This window comes from Microcaecilia unicolor, chromosome 7 (assembly GCF_901765095.1).
Source record: "Microcaecilia unicolor chromosome 7, aMicUni1.1, whole genome shotgun sequence".
NCBI classification, from domain to species: Eukaryota; Metazoa; Chordata; class Amphibia; order Gymnophiona; family Siphonopidae; genus Microcaecilia; species Microcaecilia unicolor.
In genome coordinates, this window is record NC_044037.1 from 267,200,142 (window position 1) to 267,224,522 (window position 24,381).

General features: G+C 41.9%; 1 protein-coding gene across 3 annotated transcripts in view; it reads left to right on the forward strand.

Moving 5' to 3' along the window:
- The window catches only part of DARS1 (aspartyl-tRNA synthetase 1), a 155,890-nt gene extending 136,768 nt beyond the window's left edge, over positions 1 to 19,122 (forward strand). For 2 of the 3 annotated variants that reach the window (XM_030209906.1, XM_030209909.1), the window contains exons 13-18: positions 10,994 to 11,140; positions 13,108 to 13,150; positions 13,281 to 13,361; positions 14,424 to 14,535; positions 16,749 to 16,820; positions 18,492 to 19,120. In XM_030209906.1, coding sequence (XP_030065766.1) covers positions 10,994 to 11,140; positions 13,108 to 13,150; positions 13,281 to 13,361; positions 14,424 to 14,535; positions 16,749 to 16,820; positions 18,492 to 18,583 — 547 coding nt within the window. In that variant the 3' untranslated portion in view covers positions 18,584 to 19,120. Of the gene's footprint in view, positions 1 to 10,993; positions 11,141 to 13,107; positions 13,151 to 13,280; positions 13,362 to 14,423; positions 14,536 to 16,748; positions 16,821 to 18,491 lie in introns of all 3 variants that reach the window. The other variant, XM_030209910.1, reaches the window with a different exon arrangement.
- Positions 19,123 to 24,381: the final 5,259 nt, after the last annotated feature.

The window sequence follows — 24,381 nt, forward strand, 5'->3', positions numbered from 1 at the left end:
CCCTTGAGATTTGGATGGACTTCTGACGGACTTCATAGAAAAACGTCCAAATACTGCCACTTTTTAGACATTTTTCTCTTTTGAAAATGATCCCATCTGGAGTGGCCTAGTGGTTAGGGTGGTGGACTTTGGTCCTGGGGAACTGAGGAACTGAGTTCGATTCCCACGTCGGGCACAGGCAGCTCCTTGTGACTCTGGGCAAGTCACTTAACCCTCCATTGCCCCATGTAAGCCCACATTGAGCCTGCCATGAGTAGGAAAGCGCGGGGTACAAATGTAACAAAAAATATATATATAAGGGTTACACAGGGAACCCAAGGAGGTTTGATGTTTGGATAACTGCTACGCTGGTATTGGAAGCTCTTTAGATTATTAAAAAGCTTCAGGGCTGGTGGTAAGACATGTTGGACCCAGAGCAGAAAATGGGGAGAAGGCCCAGAAGCCCACCTGCAGGTTATGCCTCCTTTAGCTTGAGGCAGGCTTGGGGCTTCCTGTGGCATGGGGGCCCAGGGCAAATGCCCTATTTGTTACCCTACAATGCCAACCCTGCAAAATTTTATGGTGAGAAGGGAGAGAATCAAAGTGTGAACGAAGCAGGGCATCTTGTTTCTTCATCTTCCCAAAAGGTGATAGAGGAAGACAGCTGAAACTGTCCTGAACAGAGAATGGTGTCCCATTCTGTGACTGGCAGCTGTGGAAGGAATAACTGGGTTATCTTTCTTTCATCAGCTATTATGTCAGTATTATAATTGTTGTTGTGCTACTAACTAGGGAAAAATAGCGTAGGAGATACAATTTAGCTGGTAAAAAGGTCAACAAACAAGTTGGAGGTGAAACCATTTTATTGGACTAAATATATTCATGGCAAACTTTCGAGAGTTATCCTGTCTTCATCAGGTCACTGAAAAAAACAGCATGGTTACAATGGGTTTAAATCAAGATCTTAGGCTGTCTGCAGATGTTATTACAGTTTAGTAAAAGGAGGTAGGAGTAAACAGATAATGCAGCAGCGGTTCTATGCTGAGCTGATGAACAGAGGTTAACGTAGATATATTGTTAGTCCAATAAAAAATTCTCATCTACAACTTGTTCTTTGTTCAGAAGTGAACTGCATAGTTAGAAAAAAATTTTACAGACTGTCATTTGTGCGTTTAGCTTGAAAGTCTTTCTTGCATAATTTACATAAGCATTGTCATACTGGTAGAGACCAAAAGTCCATCATTCCCAGTATCCTGTTTCCAGTAGTGGCCAATCCAGGTCACAAATACCTGGCAAGATCCCAGAACAGTAAAACAGATTTTATGCTGCTTATCCTAGAAATAAGCAGTGAATTCTCCCAAGTGCATCTTAATAATGGTTTATGGACTTTTCTTTTAGGAAATTAACCAAACTTTTTTTTTAAACCCTGCCAAGCTAACTGCTTTGACCACATTCTCTGGCAACAAATTCCAGCATTTAATTACACATTGAGTGAAGACATATTTTCTCTGGTTTGTTTTAAATTTACTACTTAGTATCTTCATTGCGTGCTCCCTAGTCCTAGTATTTTTGGAAAGAGTAAACAAGTGATTCACGTCTACCCATGCTTCTCCACTCGGTACTTTGTAGACCTCTATCATATCTCCTCTCAGCCATCTCTTCTCTGGCCGCTTTAGCCTTTCCTCATAAGGAAGTCATCCCATCTCCTTTATCGCTTTTGGCGCCCTTCTCTGTAACTTTTCTAATTCCACTATATATTTTTTTGAGACGCAGTGACCAGAATTGCACAGCCTGAATTGATAGTCTTCATTCAGTTTACAGCTACCCTGTCCCACTGCAGTACAATCATAGTGTCGGTGTATATGCACAAATTCTACACAGTGAAAAGCTGCTATTATTTGTAAGCAAGACAAGTGGCTTCCACCACAAATCCAAACCTACTTTGGTGCTCATGTCTCTGCTACTCAATGTTATAAAATTGGGTTATGATAACTTTAAGGATCAATACAGCTCAGTCTCTTCTTATGTTGTGCCGTGCGCTGTAGTTTTGCTACATGTTCAGTAACAGTTCCAGTAATCTGCTGTCAGGCAGAACCCAGGCTGTTGATGTTTGGGAGAAGGCTGATTGTCCTCATTGATAGTCAGTTACCCACAGGAAACGCTTCCAAGTGAGTGAGCACAGCAAAGCTATTAAACATCTCTGACGGTGGAGGCAGCTGATGCTGTCTGATTTCTGTTATGGGAAAATCATCACTAATTTTGCAGCTCTTTGCTGCTGGTAGGTTTTGTGTGGGTGCAATAGTGATAAAATCTGGGCTTGCAGAAAACTGAAAACCTCAATAAGAGTTAATTCTTTTATACATCTGAGGTGTTTTGTAGTCTTTAATTATTCTTTCCAACAGATTTAATTTTTCTTGCATGTTTTTGCTGTTTTGTGAAGTTTTCAGGTTAGCACTGAGATACTGCAAATGCTCAAATAAAAGTTTTTCCATTTTGGATTGCTAAACCTAATTTTGTTTTGGGGGCGAAGTTCCTTCCATATGTCCCAGAAGGAATTGTTGTTTATAGCCTGTTCAATTTTAGACAGTTTTTTTTCTGTGTATTCATATTTCTTTTTTTTTTTTTTTTCTTAGGGTTGTCTTTAATTTCTAAGGTTTTGGAAATGGATTTTGCATAAATCTTCTCTGAGGTGCTCTGTCTATTTTAAATTGGATAGTTTTTCTTTTTGTTTTAGCTAGATTTTCAGGTTACTAACCTTCGATAGATAAAATTCTACTTGCCAGTTTAGGTTACATACAAGATGGACACCTTGTGGACCTTATGTGTACTGCAATAGTATCAAATCTACATTTAAAAATTCTGGTTTGTCTAATAAAATAACATAGTAGATGACGGCAGATAAAAACCTGTATGGTCCATCCAGTCTGCCCAATAAGATAAACTTATTACATATGGTATGAAGTGATGCATCATATGTATACCTGAACTTGATTTATCCCTGCCATTTTTAGGGCATAGACCTTAGAAGTCTGCCAGGCACTGGCCTTGTTCTAAAATTTCTGAAGTTGTTGTCAGAGGCCCTGAATAGCTCCACTCCAGCCCATCCAAATCTATTTGGCCTCGATCAGGGCACAGACCGTAGAAGTCTGCCCAGCACCGACTTCCCTACCTAATCTCCACTATGCTTCTTTGGATCTGATCCTTCTAAACAGGATTCCTTTGTGTTTGTCCCACACATTTTTTAATTCCGTTACTATTTTCATCTGTACCACCTCCCGCGGGAGGGCATTCCAGGTATCTACCCACCATCTCAGTGAAAAAATACTTCATGTCGTTATTACTACTACTTATCATTTCTATAGCGCTACTATACATACATTATATATTCAGAGGTCTGATACAGTAAAATAGACTCGACATGGAGCCATGTTTCGGCAAATGAATGCCTGCTTCAGGAGTCATTTCTGATTGGCACTTATAGTCAAACTTGTATAACCTCTGTGGCACTTGTAACTCACAACTCAAACACCAGAAACCTAATCTATAAATCCTGCAGTATCTCATTTCCCGTGTGTCTTCAGCAAAAGTGCTATGAGATACCGCAGGCTGTATTAATTAAGTTTCCGGTGTTCGAATTGTGACTTACAAGTGCCATAGAGGTTATACAAATTTGACTATAAGTGCCAATCAGAAACGACTCCTGAAGCAGGCATTCATTTGCTGAAATACAGCTCCATGTCGAGTCTATTTTACTGTATCAGAGCTATGAATATATATTCAATAAACTTTAATACTACACCAGTGGCGTAGCCAAGGGTGGGCTTGGGTGGGCCCAGGCCCACCCACTTTGAGCTCAGGCCCACCAGTAGCAGCAGCACACCTATGATGTGGCTGGCAGAGATTCCCAAGCTGAAAACTCCCAACAACTATCACTTCTGCATACCTTATAAATAGCAGATCTTCACCTGCAGGAAGCAGCAACTCATACATAATGCTCACACCGACCCCAAAGCCTTCCCCTCTGATGTATTCCCGCCTATGCAGAAATAGGAAGCTGCATCAGTGGGAAGGATGTGGGGCCAACATGAGTACTGTGTATTAGTTGCTGCTTACTGCCGGTGAAAATCTGCTATTTAAAAGGTGTGCAGGAGAGGAGGGATATTTGAGAGACCATATAGCATGCAGGCGAGAGAAGGAGAGACCAAATCACCTCTGGGATGGGGTGGGGTTCTTCTGCCCACCCATCTTGGGCCCAGGCCCATCCAAAATTGGGTGTCTGGCTACGCCCCTGTACTACACTTTTGACTTCTGGCTGCATTTAGTTTTATTTTATTTATTTATTAGGATTTATTTACTGCCTTTTTGCAGGAATTCACTCAAGATGGTGTACAGTAAGACTGGATCAAACATGAGCAATAGGCAATTACAGCAGTAAAAATACTCAAATAATACAAAATATGGCATAGAGGCATATTTTTAAAGCACTTAGCCTTCCAAAGTTCCATAGGTTTCTATGGAACTTTGGATGGCTAAGTGCTTTGAAAATATGCCTCATAGTATACTACTTACAATGTCAACACAATATGTAATAGAACATTTAGAAGAGAGCAAGAGTTAGAAAGTAAGGTGACTAATTTAAAGAAAGTTGCACATGAGGTCAGAGTGATGATTAAATATTATCTCAGCTAGGGTAGGAGTGGATAAACATGTCCTGCTGGAGTATGTGCAGCCCGTGTCACTCGTGTGTGTGTGAGTGAAACTAACAAGTTACTTACTTCTTCCATTAAAGGCTTGGTTGAAGAGCCAAGCTTTCACCTGCTTCCTGAAGTAGAGATATTCTTGTGTTAAGCAGAGCCTTTCAGGCAGTGCATTCCAGAGTGTGGGGGCTACTCCGGAGAAGGCTCACTTGCGGGTATCACATTGTGTAATGTCTTTTGGAGAGGGTGTGGTTAGTGATAGTCCTTGAGAGGACCTTAATAACTATTAGGCTACTCCTCCACTTTACACCTAGTGGCTGTATTCAGTAGATTCGGATAGGCTTTGACGGCAAAGTGGTTGGAACATGGAAGAAGTGACGTCAGAGCTCTGAATGGCCGCTTAGATCTTTAGCTCCTGCACCTCCTTGCTAATCAGCATCTTTGGACATTAGCAGCCACATTTGTGCCAATCTCGAGTAAAAAATTGATACAGAAGTGTTTCTCTTGGACAAGCCATGAGTAAGTTGCCTTCCTCGGGGCGTAGGAACCCGGAGCGCCTTTCGACTCGATTGACTGGTAAGGCCTCTCAGCGCCATGTTTCCCTGGCCCTTCACTCTCCCTCTGACTCAGATTCGGCAGTTTCTATTGCAGACATATGCACTTCACAGTCTAAGCGAGTTTCCTCCAAATCTTTACAACAGTGTTTAGTGAATATCCAGACTGAGATTAAGACCTCCAAAGAGGAAATCTTGGACAGCGATGTTTTGAGCGTTGACCGTAAGGAACTGGATGGTCGCATGGAGGAGCTGGAGGCGCGTGCTTTAGATCACTCGGAGCAGCTCGCTAAAGCAGAGACTCGCCTGGGTAAAGTGGATGATCGCATTGACGATTTACAGTATAAAATGGATGATCTTGAGAATCGTAGGTGGAGGAAGAACTAGCGATTTTGGGGAGTCCCTAAGTCTGGAGATTTGGAGAATGTTCCTGTAATAGTTCAATCATTATGTGGGCAGCTGCTGGGTGATGGTGAAGACGCAGCCTCTATTATGATTGAGAGAGCTCATTGCGCTTTGGGGAAGCCTTGAGACAAGCAGCCCAGATATAGCGTGATTCGATTTGCTAACTTTTCTGACAAAGAAACTCTTCTTCAGAAAGCTCAAAATTTTACTACCTTGAAGTTTAATGATGCTAAGGTTTCAGTGTATCAAGATTTGTCCTCATTTACATTGCCCTTGAGGCGGCCCATGAAACCGGTTCTGGATATTCTGTCTAAAGAGAAAGTGAACTATCGATGGGCTTTTCCATTTGCGCTGTGTTTTTCAATACAGGGGAAAGCGTTGCCATGGGCCCGGTCCTCTGCGTATTGTTGGGTTTGAACTTGTGGTTTTTTTTGGTTGGGGGGGTTCTAAGCTATTCAATTGTGTTGCATATTTGTATAAGAACGGGATTCTTGTGCATGAATGTGGCTTGATGGATGGAAGTGGGGTGGGGTTTGGGTGGTTTTATTCGGGGCATGGCTTGTTTTCTCCTAGGTTCCCACTCAGGTTTCCCTTTAGGGTGAATATCTGTTTGATGGTTAGGATGGATTAGGGAGATGGGGGCTATTGAGACTGGGAGAGGGGGAGTTGGATGGGGTAGTTGGTGTGTGTGGGGTCAAGGGTTGGGGGGGCTGGGAGGAGCTTGGGGGGATTACAGAGTGTTAGGGGGTATTGATAAGGGATATGTTAGATTCTTTTGGATCAGAACATTGTTTTCATTTGGTGACTGGTTGCTGCTTATAGCTCTAATCATTATGTGAATGTCATCTTTAAAAGTTTTTTCATACAATGTTAAGGGACTCAGTTCTCCCCAGAAACGCCAAAAAATATTTAAGGAAATTGTATACCATGGCCCTCAGGTTGTCTTTTTGCAGGAGACCCACTTCCGGAGAGACCACGAGAGGTTGCTGACTCATCCTAGTTATCCTTATGTGCTTTGTAATTCAACTAGTGATGGCTCAAAGAAAAGAGGTGTTGCAATTTTATTGCATTCTTCTTTACAGATAACGGTTGATCACATAAAAAGGGACCCTGCAGGCAGACTTTTGTTTTTGCTTGGCACATGAATGCTAATCCAGTAGTGCTGGCCTCAATATATGCTCCAAATCAATCTCAAGAGGTCTTTTTTCAAACTATTCGTTCTAAGATCCCAGATATTCAGGCTGCTGACTAGATTGGGGGGGGGGGGGGGGGGGGGGGGGGAATTTCAATTCTACTATTCATCCAGCTGTGGATAAGTATGGCCCTCCTGTGGCAAATGATTATAAGATCTCATGCGCTTTGGCTGAATTGGTACGAGATCTGGGGGTTTGTGACTCGTGGCGACTGGAACATCCAGGTGTTAGGGACTATACATTACATTCTATTCTCATTCTCATAATTCTTATTCTAGAATAGACTATATATTCGTGGATACTCGTCTGGCTGAGGGACATTTTGAAACTGGAATGGGGTCTATTACAATATCGGATCATGCTCCGGTTTGGGTGACTTTACCATCTTTTTGTGATGAGGCTGGAGATACAAGGTGGACCTTGAACACTTCTTTGTTACAGGACTCCAAATTAGTTGCTGGATATAGAAAAGTAGTGAAGAAGTATTTGCAAAATAATTTGTATTTGGTCTCCTCCATGGGAGTAGTGTGGGACGCATTAAAGGTGGTCACTAGAGGTTATTTTCTTCAAAAAGTGAGCCGTAAAGCAAGATTGCAGAGAACAGAAATAGCTGATTGTTTGTCTCGAATCCACAGTTTAGAAATTCTACATAAAAAAACTGGTTTGGTCAACTCTCTCAGGGAACTACAGGCCATGCGCTTGCGTTTAGATAGAATTTATTCAGATCAGCTCCAGTTTATCACTCCGCGTCAATCTTTGACATATTATGGTCATAGTAATCAACCGGGGCGTCAACGAGTTGGCTATGCCAAAACAGAGTTGATAGGACGATCTTTAAAATAAATGATGGTAGTGGCTCCTTTTTTTACCACATCTCCTCGCATTCGCCACAGATTTCGGGATTTCTACCATAATCTTTATTCAGTTGATACGTCTTTGTCATCTGACTATATCGTTGAATACTTAGCAGCGCGATTTTTGCCTACACTATCTCCTGAGCAGTTTGAGTTATTAGAGGGCCTGATCACACTAGAAGAGGTTCACAAGGTTCTTAAACAGCTTCCAAGGGGGTAAGTCACTGGATTTAGATGGCTTCCTGAATGAGTTCTATAAGACCTTTGTAGGGGAACTGTCTCCTCTTTTATTAGAGATCCTTAATGAAGTTCGAGAGGGTAACCCCCTCCCGAGATCTATGATGGAAGCATGGATAGCTGTGATTCCGAAGCCAGGCAAGGATAGGACTCAATGTGCGTACTATCGTCCAATTTCGGTTCTCAATTCTGATGTTAAAATTGTGGCTAAAGTGTTGGCTAATAGGCTAGCTTCAGTGTTGTTGGCTGTGGTTTATCCGGACCAGGTCGGATTTGTTCCTGACCGGCAAGCTATGGATAATATTCGTCGGGTGCTTAATTTAATTCATCTTGCGTGTCAGGATGATTTTTCTTTTTGTCTTCTGGGATTGGATGCGGAGAAGGCCTTCGACAGAGTCCATTGGCCTTTTCTGGATAAAGTGTTAGAGAAATTCGGATTTGGTTCTCACTTTAGGGGGTGGATGGATTCAGGCTCTATATGCTTCCCCATCTGTTTGTGTGCGGATTAATGGTGGTAATTCCTCGTTGTTCCCGGGGGGATGAGGCAGGGTTGTCCCCTCTCTTTGATGCCTTTTGCTTTAGTAATGGATGTTGGCCGAATTGTTGCGCTCAAATCTTAATGTCACAGGGGTTTCAGTGGGAGGACATGAGTACAAAGTGTCTTTTTTTGCAGATGACATTCTGCTTTCTTTAACCAAGCCTTTGATATCATTCCCTAATTTGTTACAAGCCTTAAATGAGTATTCTATGGTTTCCGGCTTTAAACTTAATATGAGTTAATCGGAAGCTATGCCGGTTGGCATTTCTTCCAACCTGCTGGCATCTCTTAAAGATAAATTTTCTTTTCGCTGGGTTTTCAAAGGATTGAAGTACTTAGGTGTTGCTCTTACTCCTCAATTTGCTGACTTCAAAAAATGAATGTTCTTCCCAGATTGATGTATCTATTTCAGGTCCTTCCTTTGAAATTGTCTCGTTCTTTTCAAGGTGCAAAGCAGATTAAATTTGTTGATTTGGCACAACAAATGGCCTAGATTGCCCCGTTCCCTTCTTTATCAGGACCTGAAGAAGGGGGGTTTGGGGGTGCCGAATGTTGTTTGATATTATTAGGTGGCTCAGGCTCGTTCGGCTTTAGAATGGTACCAGAACTCCTCTCAGAAACTTTGGGTTAAACAGGAACAGGAGGCCGTGAATCCCTCGCTTCTTGGTGGGCTCATGTGGTTCTCTAGAAAATATCGTAGCATTCCTTTAAGCGTTTGTCCTTTGATTTCATCCACTCTATATTATTGGGACTCTCTATTTCTGAAACCTGAGGGGGTGTGGTCATGTTTATCTCCTATCTGGATGAATGCAAATTTCCTCCGGGACTGGGTCGGGGGCCTTTTGCTCGATGGGCTTCATTAGGTCTCACATGTTGGGGTCAATTCTATGAGGGAGATTCCCTTAAATCTTTCAACACTATGATGGAGTTTTCTATTTTGCTATAGGAGTTTTAAGCCTACACTCAGCTGAGGCACTTCTTAAGTGTTCACCCACCATTAAGACTCAGATACTTAGGGAAAATTCTTTTTTGGAAGGTTTGTGTGAGGAAGTTGTTGGCACAAAGGGCCTGATTTCTGGTTTGTACAAACATTTGAGATCACAGTCTAAGCTTTCTTATGCGCATAGGTGGAGATGGCAGGATGAGTTGGAGATTAAAATTGTTGAAGAGGACTGGTCTCTCCTGGAGCAGGCTTCTTGGAAGGGCTCTATATCAGTTCCCCTTAAAGAAAACTATGTCAAGGTGCTATATAGGTGGTATTTGACGCCGGCACATCTTAATCAAGTTTATCCCCAGGTGTCACCGTTACGCTGGAGGGGGTGTGGGGAAAAGGGGACTATGGGACATCTTTTGTGGAAATGTGTGAAGGCTAGAGCATTCTGGAAGGGAATACAGTATCGGTTGCAGAGGTGATTAGGTAGATAAAAAGTAGCACATATGAATTTATCTTGTTGGGCAGACTGGATGGACCGTGCGGGTCTTTTTCTGCCGTCATCTACTATGTTACTATGTAGATCACTTGGTCTCCGCTTTATTTTTTGTTCTGTAAAAAACCTCTCGGTCTGGCCAGGTTTCAAGCTGTCTTGGTGAGACATGCGATGTCTGCTGCTTGTGTGACATTAGCTGTGCACTGGAAGCAACCTTGTGTTCCTTCTATTACTAAATGGCTACATTCTGGTATATTTGTGAAATGTAGAGACTTGGAGCACTCAGATGTAATTCACTTGCTAAATGGGGGACAATTTGAGGTCCTTTTCTGACTCATTGTGCTTAGTGTGATGATTCACGTTGTGACTAGACCCTATATAGTAGCGGTAATAAGTGGGATAAAGGGGGAGGGTTCTGTGGGGGTTTTAAGGGGGCCTTAGGGTGCTGGGGAGAGAGAGTGGAGGTAGGGGTGGGGGTGAACTGAGGGGTGGGGTTACGGGGAAGTGGATATAAAAAACAAAAAGGGAAACACTTTGAAGTTAGTTACCTTGCTGTATTTCAAGAACTACTATTGTGATATGTTGTTGGGGTATTGCACTCCTAGATGTCTTGGTATTGTTGGTCTCACATGTTAATGTAAGCATGTTTCAGATCACTGTAATCTGTGGCTTTTTCTTGAAAATTGTTCAATAAAGACTTTCATACAAATTTTTAAAAAAAGTAGTTGGAACATTAGGACAGAGCTGGGCAGACTTCTATGGTCTGTGTTCCTGAAACAACAAAGAAAGGTCATGATCAAGTATATAATATCATGTTCATTATTGACTAAATTTAGAATTGAGAATTAGTGTGACTGTTAGGCAGACTGGACCATTCAGGTCTTTATCTGCCACCACTTACTATGTTACTGTGATCGCAGTATTCTGGTAAGAGCCCTGGTACATGGCTGCTGGTCCAGGATCATTTGTTGAATGACCAGATTTAATAGCCCCGTTTAAATCTGTTAGTCTTAGAGAAGCATCATCTTTACAATGGGCTAACACATTACTCTCTGCATTCTGGATTTTTTCAGAAAAGGAAGAAATTATTTTGTTCTCACAATTTACAGGTTTCAGACTGAGATTCAGACTGTGGGCAGACAGTTTCCAAGCGAGCCCTTCAAGTTTCTGGAACCCACTCTACGACTGGAATATCTTGAGGGTGTGGCTATGCTCAGGGAAGCAGGAGTGGAAATGGGAGATGAAGAGGACCTCAGGTATATAGATTCAGAGACTTAAGATACTGTTCATATACCTGCTGTTAAAACAAACTCTGTGTGTGCACAAAAGATTCAAACTGGATAAAGTTTATGAATCTTAAATAATCTACTGAGAGGTTGCCGGATAAAAATGACCTCAGTAATCCCTACATGTTGCATATTGAATCATTTGTTAGCGTCACCATTTAGAACTCTTGTTTTGCATATTGTCATGATAACTTGCTTTTTCTACTTTCCAGAATAGTGCCTAAGTGCTGCAGATACCCAAGTAACTTACAGTATTCACCCAAAAAAGGATTCCAGTGCATTTTACCAGTATATGGGCAATTCTGTAACAGGGCACCTACAGTTAACTTCCTGGAGGGTACATGGTAGGAGCTCATTGCCAGTGATCTGCTTTAAAGCAAAGTAGCTTATAGAAAGTTTTTAATAGAAGTGAAATTTGATAAATTCAAGAATTTTGAATTAAAAAAAAAAAAAAAATTGCAAGGAAATGAAAAGATAGGTTTTTTTAGCCTGTGATGGATTAAAAAATTACTGCTTCAGTAAGTATTTACCTGTATAAATCTGAGGCTTTTTCTTCTGAATAATATTGTTATTGAAGACATTGTGGTCATAAGAACTTGTTAGATCGTTGAACAAAAGAGTTAGTGAAGAATTTTGTGATTATTATATGTATATAATAATAATTATGAACCCATCTACCCAACACATACCCAGGAGACAACGACATTGTTCCAGACTATATCTCCCACCTTTCTCCCTTCTTCATTACCTATCTCTACCTACATATCTCTTTTACTATTATGTTGTATTTGTTATATTGTACCTACCATTACTATGTAAGCAGCATTGAACGTGCTCTGAGTGGGAAAGCGCGGGATACAAATATAATAATAATATACTTCACTGCTCCGTGGTTTGGTTTGTAATATAATAACCATTTACATATATAATGCATACATAAATGTTACTGCCTGTGTTATAGAATTGCCCCCTATCTATGAAATCCATATGCAGCCAAACAGAGGGAGAGGGCTGGCAGTGCTGTTTTTGGCTTTTGAGTACACAGAATGTAGCAGAAGAAACTTGTAATTCATGCCTCGTTTCAAAAACAAAAAACCTGTATATCCAGACAGTGGTGCAAATCTGGACACGTTTTCCTAGCCAGTTGCGTTTCATTGTAAAAAGCATACTTGTAAATTGCTTTGTTACATACGGCGTGCTGATTGCTTCTTGAACTTAACCATATAGTTATTTGACACGAAATAACTTTCATTTCTGTTGTGAGGCATATTTGATTTTATGGAATCTTTCTTTCTACTGAAAATATTTTTGTTGACAGACGCCAAACACCTGATGCAGGCACTTAAGCCAAAACACGGCCCGAGTGAAGTCAAGTGAAGATGCGTAATGAAGACTTTATTGTCTCTTTGCTGTCTTCACTGTTTTGTTCTTTCTAACAGCTAGACTACAACATGTTTGCTTTTATTTGTTTTGAAATCTTTGTGCATCAGATTTGATTTTTAAAGGCAAAAAACTATTTTTCCTTGCTCCAGCACTCAGACTATTTCCTCTGTAATTAATTTGGCTCATATCTTCATAGAGTCATCAGCACAAAAGCGTAAACAGTTTATTGTGAGTGGATGGAAAAGGCAACGCCTTGTCTGAATCTTGTGTACCCTCTAGAAGTAAAAAGTGTGTGTGACGTCCATCATTTCTTGCTTTTATGCTGATTGCAGTTGGATGTGGTCTCTGATCTGTGTTTCCATATTCAGCAATGAATGTGCTTCAGGCCTGAAGCATCAGAAACACACAAAGGCACAGTGTTAACAGTGGCCAGTTCAGTCTAATTTTACCCGCAATGATGAAGTTCTGATCTTTAAGTGACTCTTGTATGGAATACTTACAGCACTAAAATTAGAGATCCATCACTGACCGATTTCTTTTCTGTATTTTTTTAGCACACCCAACGAAAAACTTTTGGGACGTTTGGTGAAAGAGAAGGTAAATACTTACACCATCTTAATGAAAGTGTGATGTAATAATGAATTTTCTAAATTTTCTGTTCTTTCCCCTTATGTGTATTTGTAAATTCACTTCCATTAACTCTATGTGTGTGTGTGTTGTTTCACAGTATGATACAGACTTCTATATTCTTGACAAATATCCTCTTGCTGTAAGGCCTTTCTATACGATGCCAGATCCACATAATCCTGTGAGTAAATCTTTGTATTTCTGGCTTCATGAGTATTTGGGATATTATTCTCCAATTTTTCTCTCTTTTCAATCCAAAACCCAAGACATCTTGCCCAGGTGGCATGTATACCCTTGGGCTTGGACTTCCTGAGATGGTTACAGAAGTGGCAACTATCTTCACCCATGCTGCCCTCCCCCTCTCCCCTCCCCTCTTTGGGCTTCATCCTGTTGGTTAAACCATGCTCCCCCCCTGTCAGAGAGGGTTTATGAACTCCTGTGTCACTGTACACAGTGCTACAGGCTGAACCAGGGAACCAATATTACAGCATGAGAGAGACGTTTAGTCTGACAGAAGAATGCGATGAGGGATAGTATTTTGCTTTAGATATTTAATAAGGGATATACCTAGTGCATGAATACAATTAGATTGTTGTGAAATATCAGTGCTCAGACTGAAATGGTTTCAGTATACAAGTAGTTTGAATTGTATACAAACCTTGGTTTTGTAAACAGTGGCGTACCAAGGTGGGGCGGTCCACCCCGGGTGCACGCCACTGGGGGGGGGTGCCGCGCATCTGTCGACTTCACTCGTTCCCTGCTCCCTCTGCCCCTGAACGGGTTACTTCCTGTTCCGGGGCAGAGGGAGCAGGGAACGAGTGAAGTCGACAGGTGCGCAGCACCCCCCCCCCCCCCCCCCCAGCAGGTAAAGATGCACCTGGGGGGGGGGGGTGTCCGTCATTTCGCCGGGGGGGGCGCATCAGCGATCCGCCCTGGGTGTCAGCGTCCCTAGGAACGCCACTGTTTGTAAAGAAATGCCAAAAAAATACATTCTTGACCCTGTAAGAGATTTGAAGCGCAGTGGTGGTGAATATGGGACCCCAAATCAAAATTACTTTACCTTGCAGTTAGTGTGAAGTAGAGTTAGTAATTGGATGAATTCAGTGTTGTGCATAATATTAGAATACCATATGAATACGTTAGCACTTTAGGAGGCTCTTCTGATAGTTGAAATTTATTGCAAGCTGCATAACTGTAGTGATTCAGTACTGTTTTCATTTTAATATTATATTTGATTTTCTAGAAATACTCCAATTCCTATGATATGTTCATGAGAGGAGAAGAAATATTATCTGGTGCTCAGAGGGTTCATGATCCTGAGCTGCTGACTAAAAGAGCACTACACCATGGCATTGGTAAGGACAAGATCACTGTGTCACTTGTTTGCATCTAATTTTGTGCCTCATATTGGCAGACAATCATCTTGTTGTCTCATCATATGCCCAACATACTTCACGCCATCTGGTTGGGGATGAAGGATCACTGGGATGAGAAGGCGGAGGAGTAGAGAGAATGGGGAACTTCCTTTCTACCCCCCTCTCCTCCTCCTCCTCCTTTTCCTTTATCTTCCTTTCTGTCCTTGTGATCCTGGTCTTTTGTTCAAGCCTCCAAGTTTCATTCTCCAGTCCCTGGTAGTCTCAAAGTCCCCCATGATGGTCTTCCTCCGCCCTGGAAAATTGCCCTTTACAGCAACTTTTCTTTTCTTCCCCCTCGGTTAGTAATGCAAACAGTCTTGCCTGTTTATAAAAACAAATATACCACTTTCTCGATTCCCAGCCATCTGAAGCGGTTTACAGCACAATAATAAAAAAAAAAAAGAGATGGTGATGATTTTACTGGGGTAATATAAATTGTATCTGTCTAGCAGGGGCTGGAGGAGTGGCCTAGTGGTTAGGGTGATGGACTCTGGTCCTGGGGAACTGAGGAACTGAGTTCGATTCCCACTTCAGGCACAGGCAGCTCTGGGCAAGTCACTTAACCCTCCATTGCCCCATGTAAGCCGCATTGAGCCTGCCATGAGTGGGAAAGCGCAGGGTACAAATGTAACAAAAATAAAATAGATACTATTGGAGATTCTACATGGAATGTTGCTACTATTGGAGATTCTACATGGAATGTTGCTATTCCACTAGCTAATAAACACAAACCAGGACTCAAAAGCCACCTACTGCGAGTAAGTGTAGTAACAAACAGTTGTTTCACCCGTATGTGATCAATAATTTTTATGTGTAGAGTACCCTCAGATATAAACCACCGTGACTGCAGTCAATAATGCTGCTACAACGTGGCATAGCACTTCTTTCATTGGGTAACTCCTACTGTATTTTTTTGGGTAAAGAGCAACCTCTGCTCATATTTTTTTGCATCCCAATCACCACAGTGCTATAAAATCACTTATTCATTTGTTTAAAAGATTACATATACTAGGTGAAAAAAACTGTACACTTATCTCGTGAGTTCTTGCCTCTCTGGCAAAAGAACTGTGTTGCCTTGCTGAAACAATTAGCAATTGCCTTCCCCTGGATCCGCCCGACTCCGCGGGGTTTCAAAACAATTTCCTCAGGGACAAAGGGTTAAGGCTACGTAAATCGCTTCTTCTTCTTTATTCTGTCTCAAGCAATCCACAAAACAAGGCTATTCCACTAGCAACATTCCATGTACAAGGCTGCGCAGGCTTCTGTTTCTGGGAGTCTGACGTCCTGCACGTACGTGCAGGACGTCAGACTCACAGAAGCAGAAGCCTGCTCGGCCACATTGGTGATCTGCAAGGGCCGACTTCTACATGGAATGTTGCTAGTGGAATAGCAACATTCCATGTAGAATCTCAAATAGTAGCAACAGTGGAGGAGTGGTCTAGTGGTTAGGGTGGTGGACTTTGGTCCTGGGGAACTGAGTTCAATTCCCACTTCAGGCACAGGCAGCTCCTTGTGACTCTGGGCAAGTCACTTAACCCTCCATTGCCCCATGTAAGCCGCATTGAGCCTGCCATGAGTGGGAAAGCGCGGGGTACAAATGTAATAAAAATAAATAAAATAAAAATACAGTGTTGGCCCAATAATGTCCCCTTTCTCCTGTTTGTTTTGTGGATGTTTCCACTGTTTTACTAGATCTTTGCTTTCTTGTGTTCTAGTCTAGCTATTCAACCAACCATTTAGAGGCCAGGAGCCACACATCAGCTGTTGCCTCTGCAGCGTCCCCAACTGTGTTGTCCCTGGTTTCCTAAGACCCAGTCTGGAAATCAAACTGGGGGAATCACCGAGCAACCAAGCCGGCCCAATACCATTTATTTTTGTCAATCATAGAAGAGTACTGTTGACTATAGCTAGTACTAATGCAGCCACTTGAAAATGAAATGCTGTGTCATTGGAGGAAACTGTTGGGTGCTGTTCTTGGTAACACACTAGTACTCAGAAAAGCTAAGATCCATTATGTCCAAATAGCACAACTGAGAAGTAATTTGTATTTTTTATTTGGATTTAAGATGTATTTGCTCGCCCTTCCAGATCTGATCAAGGCTAGCTTCATATTCAGGTATAGCTGATCTTATCAAAGTTATTTTCCTTTTTAGACTTGGAGAAGATAAAGGCTTACATTGATTCCTTCCGTTTTGGTGCACCTCCACATGCAGGCGGCGGTATAGGTATTGTCTTGTTTTATTACAGTTTCAGGCTCATTTTCGAAAGAGAGGAACGTCCATCTTTCGACATAAATCGGAACATGCATTGCCATCTCCCAGAGACGTCCAAATCGGTATAATCAAAACCTGATTTTGGACGTCTCTAACTGAAGTCCGTCGCAAGGATGTCCAAATTTCAAGGGGGCGTGCCTAAGACTTGGACATCTTTGAGCCATAATCGAAAAAAGCAGGGACGTTCTAAAGTAAAACTTGGATGTTTTCACTCGGACGTGTTTTTTTTTTTTTTTAGGAATAAGGCATAAAAAGGTGCCCAAAATGACCAGATGACCACCGGAGGGAATTGGGGATGACCTCCCATTACTCTCCCAGTGGTCACTAACCCCCTCCCACCCTCAAAAAACATCTTTAAAAATATTTTGTGCCAGCCTCAGATGTCAAACTCAGGTCCATGACAGCGCGTGCAGGTCCCTGGAGCAGTTTTAGTGGGTACAGTGCACTTCAGACAGGCGGATCCAGGCCCATACCCCCCCTACCTGTTACGTTTGTGGAGGAAACAGCGAGCCCTCCAAAACCCACTGTACCCACGTTTAGGTGCCTCCCTTCACCCGTAAGGGCTATGGTAGTGGTGTACAGTTGGGGGTAGTGGGTTTTGTGGGCTCGGCACACACGGTAAGGGAGCTATGTACCTGGGAGCAATTTATGAAGTCCACTGCAGTGCCCTCTAGGGTGCTTGGTTGGTGTGCTGGCATGTCAGGGGGACCCAGTGCACTACAAATGTTGGCTCCTCCCACGTCCAAATGGCTTGCATTTGGACGTTTTAGACATGGATGTCTTTGGTTTCGAAAATCACCAAAAGTCAAAGACGTCCTTGGTATTTTCGAAACAAAAGATGGACGTCCATCTTTTTTCTAAATACACTTTTCCCCACCTCCGGATTTGGACGTTTTACAAAGACGTCCAAATCCCAACTTGGATGTTTCTTTCGAAAATGCCCCTTTTTGTATAATATTACATTTGAGATGAAGTTACCTTCAGCAGATAATGAGCTGCTTTTATATAATTCTTATGTAACTTATGTAATTTCAAAAATGGAATTGGAAAGTGTTTAAATAATGTTTTAATTGGCAAGATAATAAGAAAATTGCACTGTCAATTAGTGGTTGGTGCTAGATATGTGTCTTGTATCAAAACCTGCTAACAAGTAATTCTGAATATATAGAGAGTAATTTTCAAAGCCATTTCAATGGAAATGGGCTTTTATAAAATTACTAGTCTGATATTTGGATAAAAGTACACACATAGTAGCATTACATGCATACTTTTACCTGCTGTAAGAGGAGATTCACTTTTGAATAGTTCAGTATGCATCTGTTTTTAGGTATCTGCACAAATTAACGGGTGTAAATATATGTGGGTACTTTTGATGGGATAACTCTAAGTACACACATACTCAAGACTTTGAGGGCACATCAGCCAGTCAAGAGCCAGGATACAGACTTCATTTAGAAATAGTGTAGTACTAAGATTTATTTTTCTTCTTCTTGCTTGTAGGGTCTGCTAAGCTGGGTTGCACTCCACCATAATCAAAGGGTTTAGAAAAGCTTTTAACACTAAGTGTAAAGCCTATAGTTTCAAATACATGAGAATGAAAGTGATATGGTTTTCCTTCTGCAGGACTGGAACGAGTAACCATGCTTTTCCTGGGGCTGCATAATATTCGTCAGACCTCCATGTTCCCACGTGACCCCAAAAGGCTAACACCTTAAGGAATCCCGCCCTGTCAAGTTGTTGCCTGTCTCCTGCTCTTAATCTAACAACTTTAATATGCAATAAGGAGAAGTATCTCTGAAGTGATCTACTTAAGTGCCACAGCAGAAGACTTAAGTGTCCAGTATAATATGTTTAAAGATGAAGTTTAACAAACAGAACACTGTTAGGAAGTACTGGAAAATTTTGTATAAATGTTAATACCTTTAGATCATGCTTTACATCATCAGTGATCACATTTAACTTTCAAAAAAAATAGAAGATTTTATTAAATTTCATAATGTCTCAAAAGACTGAATTGAATCAGAACTTAAATAACGTTAACAGATAATATTTTTTAAAAAGCAGGAGAAAATTAGCAAACAATTTATAATGAAAATCAAAATTTGTTGGGTTAACAGTACAGTAAAAGTCTTAACTTAATATAAGCCAATGTTCATTCAGTTGTGTGAGAACTATAAACTTTCTTGCTTTCTTTTTAAAAAATAATAATAAAGTTAAAGTATATTGCAAACAAACTTCTTTGATATAACTATGCCATGGCCTACATGTAGACGTTGCTTGGACTGTGAATGTCACGTTCAATTACTGCTGCTACTACTGGATACATGTCAAGCCAGGAAACACTAGGGAGGTAAAGCTCCTAAATAAAATAAATGATTGCTTCATGGAGCAGTTTGTACAGGAGCCAACAAGAGAGGGAACTATTTTAGATCTACTCCTTAGTGGAATGCAGGTAACTGTGTTGGATCCACTTGGCAATAGTGATCATCACATGAACAAATTTGAATAACTGGAATGAAGACAATAAGGAAGTCTACTGTGTCAGCATTTAACCTTCAAAAGGGCAGCTATGATAACATGAGGAAAATCTGTTAAAAAAAAGAATAAAAAAGCTAAAAGGAGCAGCTGTAAAGGTTAGGAGATTAAATCAGTCATGGACATTGTTTAAAAATACCATCTTGGAAGCCCAGACTTGATGTATTCCACATATTAATGTGGAAGGAAGGCCAAATGGCAGCCAGCATGGTTAAAAGGTGAGGCGAAGGAAGCTGTTAAAGCCAAAATAAATTCTCAAAAAAATGGAAAAAAGCTCTGAATGAAGAAAACAGGAATCACTGTCAAAGCATTGATTCAAAGCACTGATAAGGAAGGCTAAAAGAGCTTGCCATAGATTCAAAAACTCATAGTAAAAAAGTTTTCCAGGTATGTTAGAAGAAAAAAGCCTGTAAGGGGAGTCAGTGGGGACCATTGGATCATCAGGGAGTAAAAAGGGCACGCAGGGACAAGAAGGCCATAGTGGAGAGATTAGATGAATTCTTTGCCTTCAGCCTTTACTAAGGAAGATGTAAGGGAGCTACTGTGCCAGAAATAGTATTTAAGGGTGACGATATGGAAGAACTGAAACAAATTTTTTGTGAATCTGTAGGATGTAATGAGCCAAATTAACAAGAGCAGAAAATCACCTGAACTGGATGGTATACATCCCAGAGTACTGACAGAACTCAAAAAAGTGAAGTTGGTGTATTATCGTCCATGATAACTGAAGATTGGATGTGACCAATGTTAATGCCTATTTTTAAAAAAGGGTTCCAGGGTTGATCAAGGGAAATGACAGACCGTAAGCCTGACATCATTGCTAGGCAAAATGGTAGAAACTATAAGTAGAAAATTACTGAACTCTGACAACGTGGCTAATGGGACAGAGTCAACATAAATTCAGCCAAGGGAAATCTTGCCTCAACAGTTTGCTGTCTAGATAGCAGGAGTGTCCTCCTGCACTGTGTGGCTCTTTCTGGTCTGAGACATGCAGTTGCAGGAATTCTTGTTCTGGTCATCAGTTCTCAAATCTCATGAGCCCAGCATGAGAGTTTCTGCATTCATATGCCTCATTCATACACACGCTCATCACTTTCATTGTACCACTTCAGTTGTTACATATGTGGAGTTATGGACTCTGGACTTCATTATTTAAATTGAATGGTTCCTCCGTTTTTTTGCTACAGTGTCTTTTCTCCAGTAGGGAGATTTTTACACTGTGGTTGGTTTCGGAGGTAATCTTAAGTAGAGGAGTGTGGTAGCCGTGTTAGTCCACTCTTAAGGTTATCAATAGAAATCAAACAAAATAAAACATGGAAAAGAAAATAAGATGATACCTTTTTTATTGTACATAACTTAATACATTTCTTGATTAGCTTTCGAAGGTCGCCCTTCTTCCTCAGATCGGAAATGTGCTAGCAAATGTGCTGGCTGACAGTGTATATAAGTGAAAACATTCAGGCATTACTATGACAGTCTGACAGGGTGGGAGGATGGGGGTGGGTAGGAGGTATGCATGGGGACATCAAAGCAAATCATTGATATTCTAACAGGATGGGTGTGGATAGGTGAGGGGAGGGTGATCTTGAAACCGGTCATGACGAGTCTGTTAAGGGATACACCATCTCTGTAGGTACCCTAGACTCTTGAGGTTTCCGTTATTTAAAATATATTAATTCAATATTTTATTTATTTAATACATTTATGCCCCACATTTTCCGACTAGTTGTAGGCTCAATGTGGCTTACACAAAATTGTAGTAGGACTACAGTACAAAAAGTACAATTATATACAGTATAACAGTAAGATTATAAACAATTTGGTATTAGTTTAGACATAAGATAGTAAAGAAAATATAAGGTATTAGTGTCCATGAATTAATTTAAACCATAAGTAAATCTTAATTTTGTTGAGCCTGGAGAATAAGCCTTTTTGAACAGGGTTGACTTCAATAACTTTCTGAAATTTAGATAGTTCTGTGTTGTCTTTACTAATTTGGGTAAAGCATTCCACAATTGAGTGCCTATGAAGGAAAAGTTGGAGGCATATGTAGATTTATATTTGAGGCCAATACAATCTGGATAGTGTAGATTTAAGTAAGATCGGGAGTGACTGAATCTGTTTCTAGGTGGTAAATCAACCAGATCAAACATGTATTCGGGAACTTCACCATAAATGATCCTGTGAATCAAGGTGCAAATATTAAATTGAAGTCCTTTGTCTAGAACATATTAGTAAGAGCATTTTATTTATAGTTCATTCATACAGAGTCATTCAGTGCATGGAGAAGTCCCTATCCCTATAGTGGTTGCAGCAGTAGCTGCAATTTAAAAAAAATGAAGGGGATGGGGCAGTGCCGTAGCGAGGGTGCCTGACACCCGGGGCGGGTCGCCGCTGCTCACCCCCCCCCCCCCCCCGGGTGCAGGGCACAGTGCCCCCCCCCCCCCAAACGCACCTTACTTTTCAGCGGGGGGCAGGCGGGAGGGCCGATCCGCCCCCAGTACACGTCACTGGGAGCTACATCGGCTCTGCTGCTTCCCTGCGTTCTCTGCCCCGGAACAGGAAGTAACCTGTTCCGGGGCAGAAAGAGCAGGGAACTAGCGAGCCAACACACCCCCCCCCCCCCCCCAGCACGTGCACCCAGGGCGGACCGCCCCACCGTCCCCCCCTTCCTACGCCACTGGGATGGGGCACAAAACTCCCAGGCAACAGAGAGAATTCCAGTCACCATGATGACCCAGCACCTAGGATTTATTGAACTCTGCATGGGACAGACAGATCTAAACATATATATCCTGGAGGAGAAGTAGGAAGCGAAGATTTTATAGAGGTATTTAAATATCTCCAAGATATAAATACATGAGAAAATACATATAAAAAAGGCATAACCATCAAAAATCTGCAAAAATAAGAATAGTATTTTCCAAAATACTATAAATGTATTACATCCCAAATGGGTATCGTATGAAAGGAATACTTGAAAGCAGGGGCGTATCTGTAATGGGGTCAGGGCCCCCGTAGATTTGGCCCTGGACCCCCCTACCGATGGCCCTCGCAACCCCCCTCCCGCCGCCAACCTGCCGTCGCCTACCTTTGCTGGGGGGGGGACCCCAACCCCCGCCAGCCGAAGCCGTCATCCTTCATTTGTTTTCTTCTTTCTGAGTCTGATTCGTCTCTGACGTCCTGCACGTACACAACGTGCAGGACGTCAGACTCAGAAAGAAGAAAACAAACGAACGAAGGTAAGCGACAGCGGGCAGGGGGTCGGCGGGCGAGCGCCAGTTGTTGGAGGTGGTTCTGGCGGCGGCAATGGCGGTGGGGGGGCAGCGGCCCGGAGGGGGGCTAAAATGTGCCCCCTCACCTCGGATCTGGACCCCCCTACCGGCGAAGTCCAGATACGCCCCTGCTTGAAAGTCAAGGCTTAGCATTAGAGAAATTCCATGGGCCCAATATTCAGAATGATTTAAATGACCGGGAGAGGCTCCTGGCCTTTTAAATTGCCTGTCTGGGGGCTAACCGTACATTTTCAGTGGCACTTAATCGGATAGTGCTACTGAAAATGGCCGGTTAATGTCCATGCTGAAATTGGCTATTTTGGGGGGGGGGGCATTCCAAGGGCGGAGTCGGTACTAAGCCAATTAAGTGCCGATATTTAGCTTCGACCCTTAACCAGCTAAGGTAACCACATAAACAGGCCTGCATAAAAGTCAGTCCTAGCTTTATAAAGTTCTTTCTAGCTGGTTAAGTGCAGAATATCACGCTTAACTTGGCTATGTGTTTACACCAGCTCCGGGAAATTCAGTGTTGTAGCCTGGACGTGGCCCGGCATTGAATTTCTGGGTATAATGCCAGAGGTGGTCTGCAAAATGCTGATCGCCACTGGCCGACTATTGGGTCCCATATTTTTAGTCACTTGTCAGGACTTTTGTGCAAAATGCTTCATATGCATTATTCAAAAATGTGTAAATATTAAGTAATTGAATGATATGTATAACAGAAGTGACTCAGCCTCAAAACCACCTGTTTTGGCAACTTCATGGGCAGATATAGGAAGAAATTAATTTTAAATAAAGTTTTAACAAGCTGATAGTAATTAAAAATAAATAAACATGCTGTTTCTCTATGGGCCAGCAAGATATAATCAGCCACACAGATAGGTATGATGACACCCGAAAATGCCAGTTGAGATCCACCCTCCCAAAGCCCAGAAGAGCATTTCCCTCCTCCTCAGGCAGTCTTATCCACTGGCAAGTCAGGAGTGGATCTGCTCTCTCTCTTTCACAGTTACGGGAAACCAAAACCTACAAGAATTTACCTTTATTTGAAGCTTTCCCTGAAAATCTCCAATAATTCTGCCATTCCAAGGGGCCGATTTCAGGTACCCATGAAGCTTAGCCAAGGAGCCATTTAAAAGGCACATGTGGTGCACAGTGAAAGCAGCTTTGAACCTGCATCTTTGGGATGGGTGAAATAAATATGGTCAAGGGAGGAAGTGGCATCACCACTTGAGATGGGGGGCTTAAGAGGTTCAAGTACCTTCCCTGAAAAAGCTTAGTGCAGCACTTATAAAACATCGAAGAACTTACTGGCAGATGTGTGAGTGCATGGGGACCCAGTCTGGTTGCAATGACTTATGACTCCAAGAAGTGCACACCTGACTTAAGATTCTTTGGCTTCACTACCACTGAGATGACCCCAAAGGCAGATTCCAAGATGGTGGGGCTAACAGACCACCCATGGAGGAGGTGAGCTGGAGCCAGACAGCAGGAATTTGTATGTGATTACAGATGGGAAATTAAAGCATCAGGTCTCTGAGCTCAAAAAAGACCTTTGTGTACCTAGAGGAAATGCATACTGAAATAAAAGAATTGGGGCATTGAGTGGAAGATTTAGAAAGCAAGGCAGAAGATTGCACAGAAGAAATGAGTGCTTTACAGGAAGCATGTGACAAAAGTAAAGGAGGAGATGTAGCTTACGC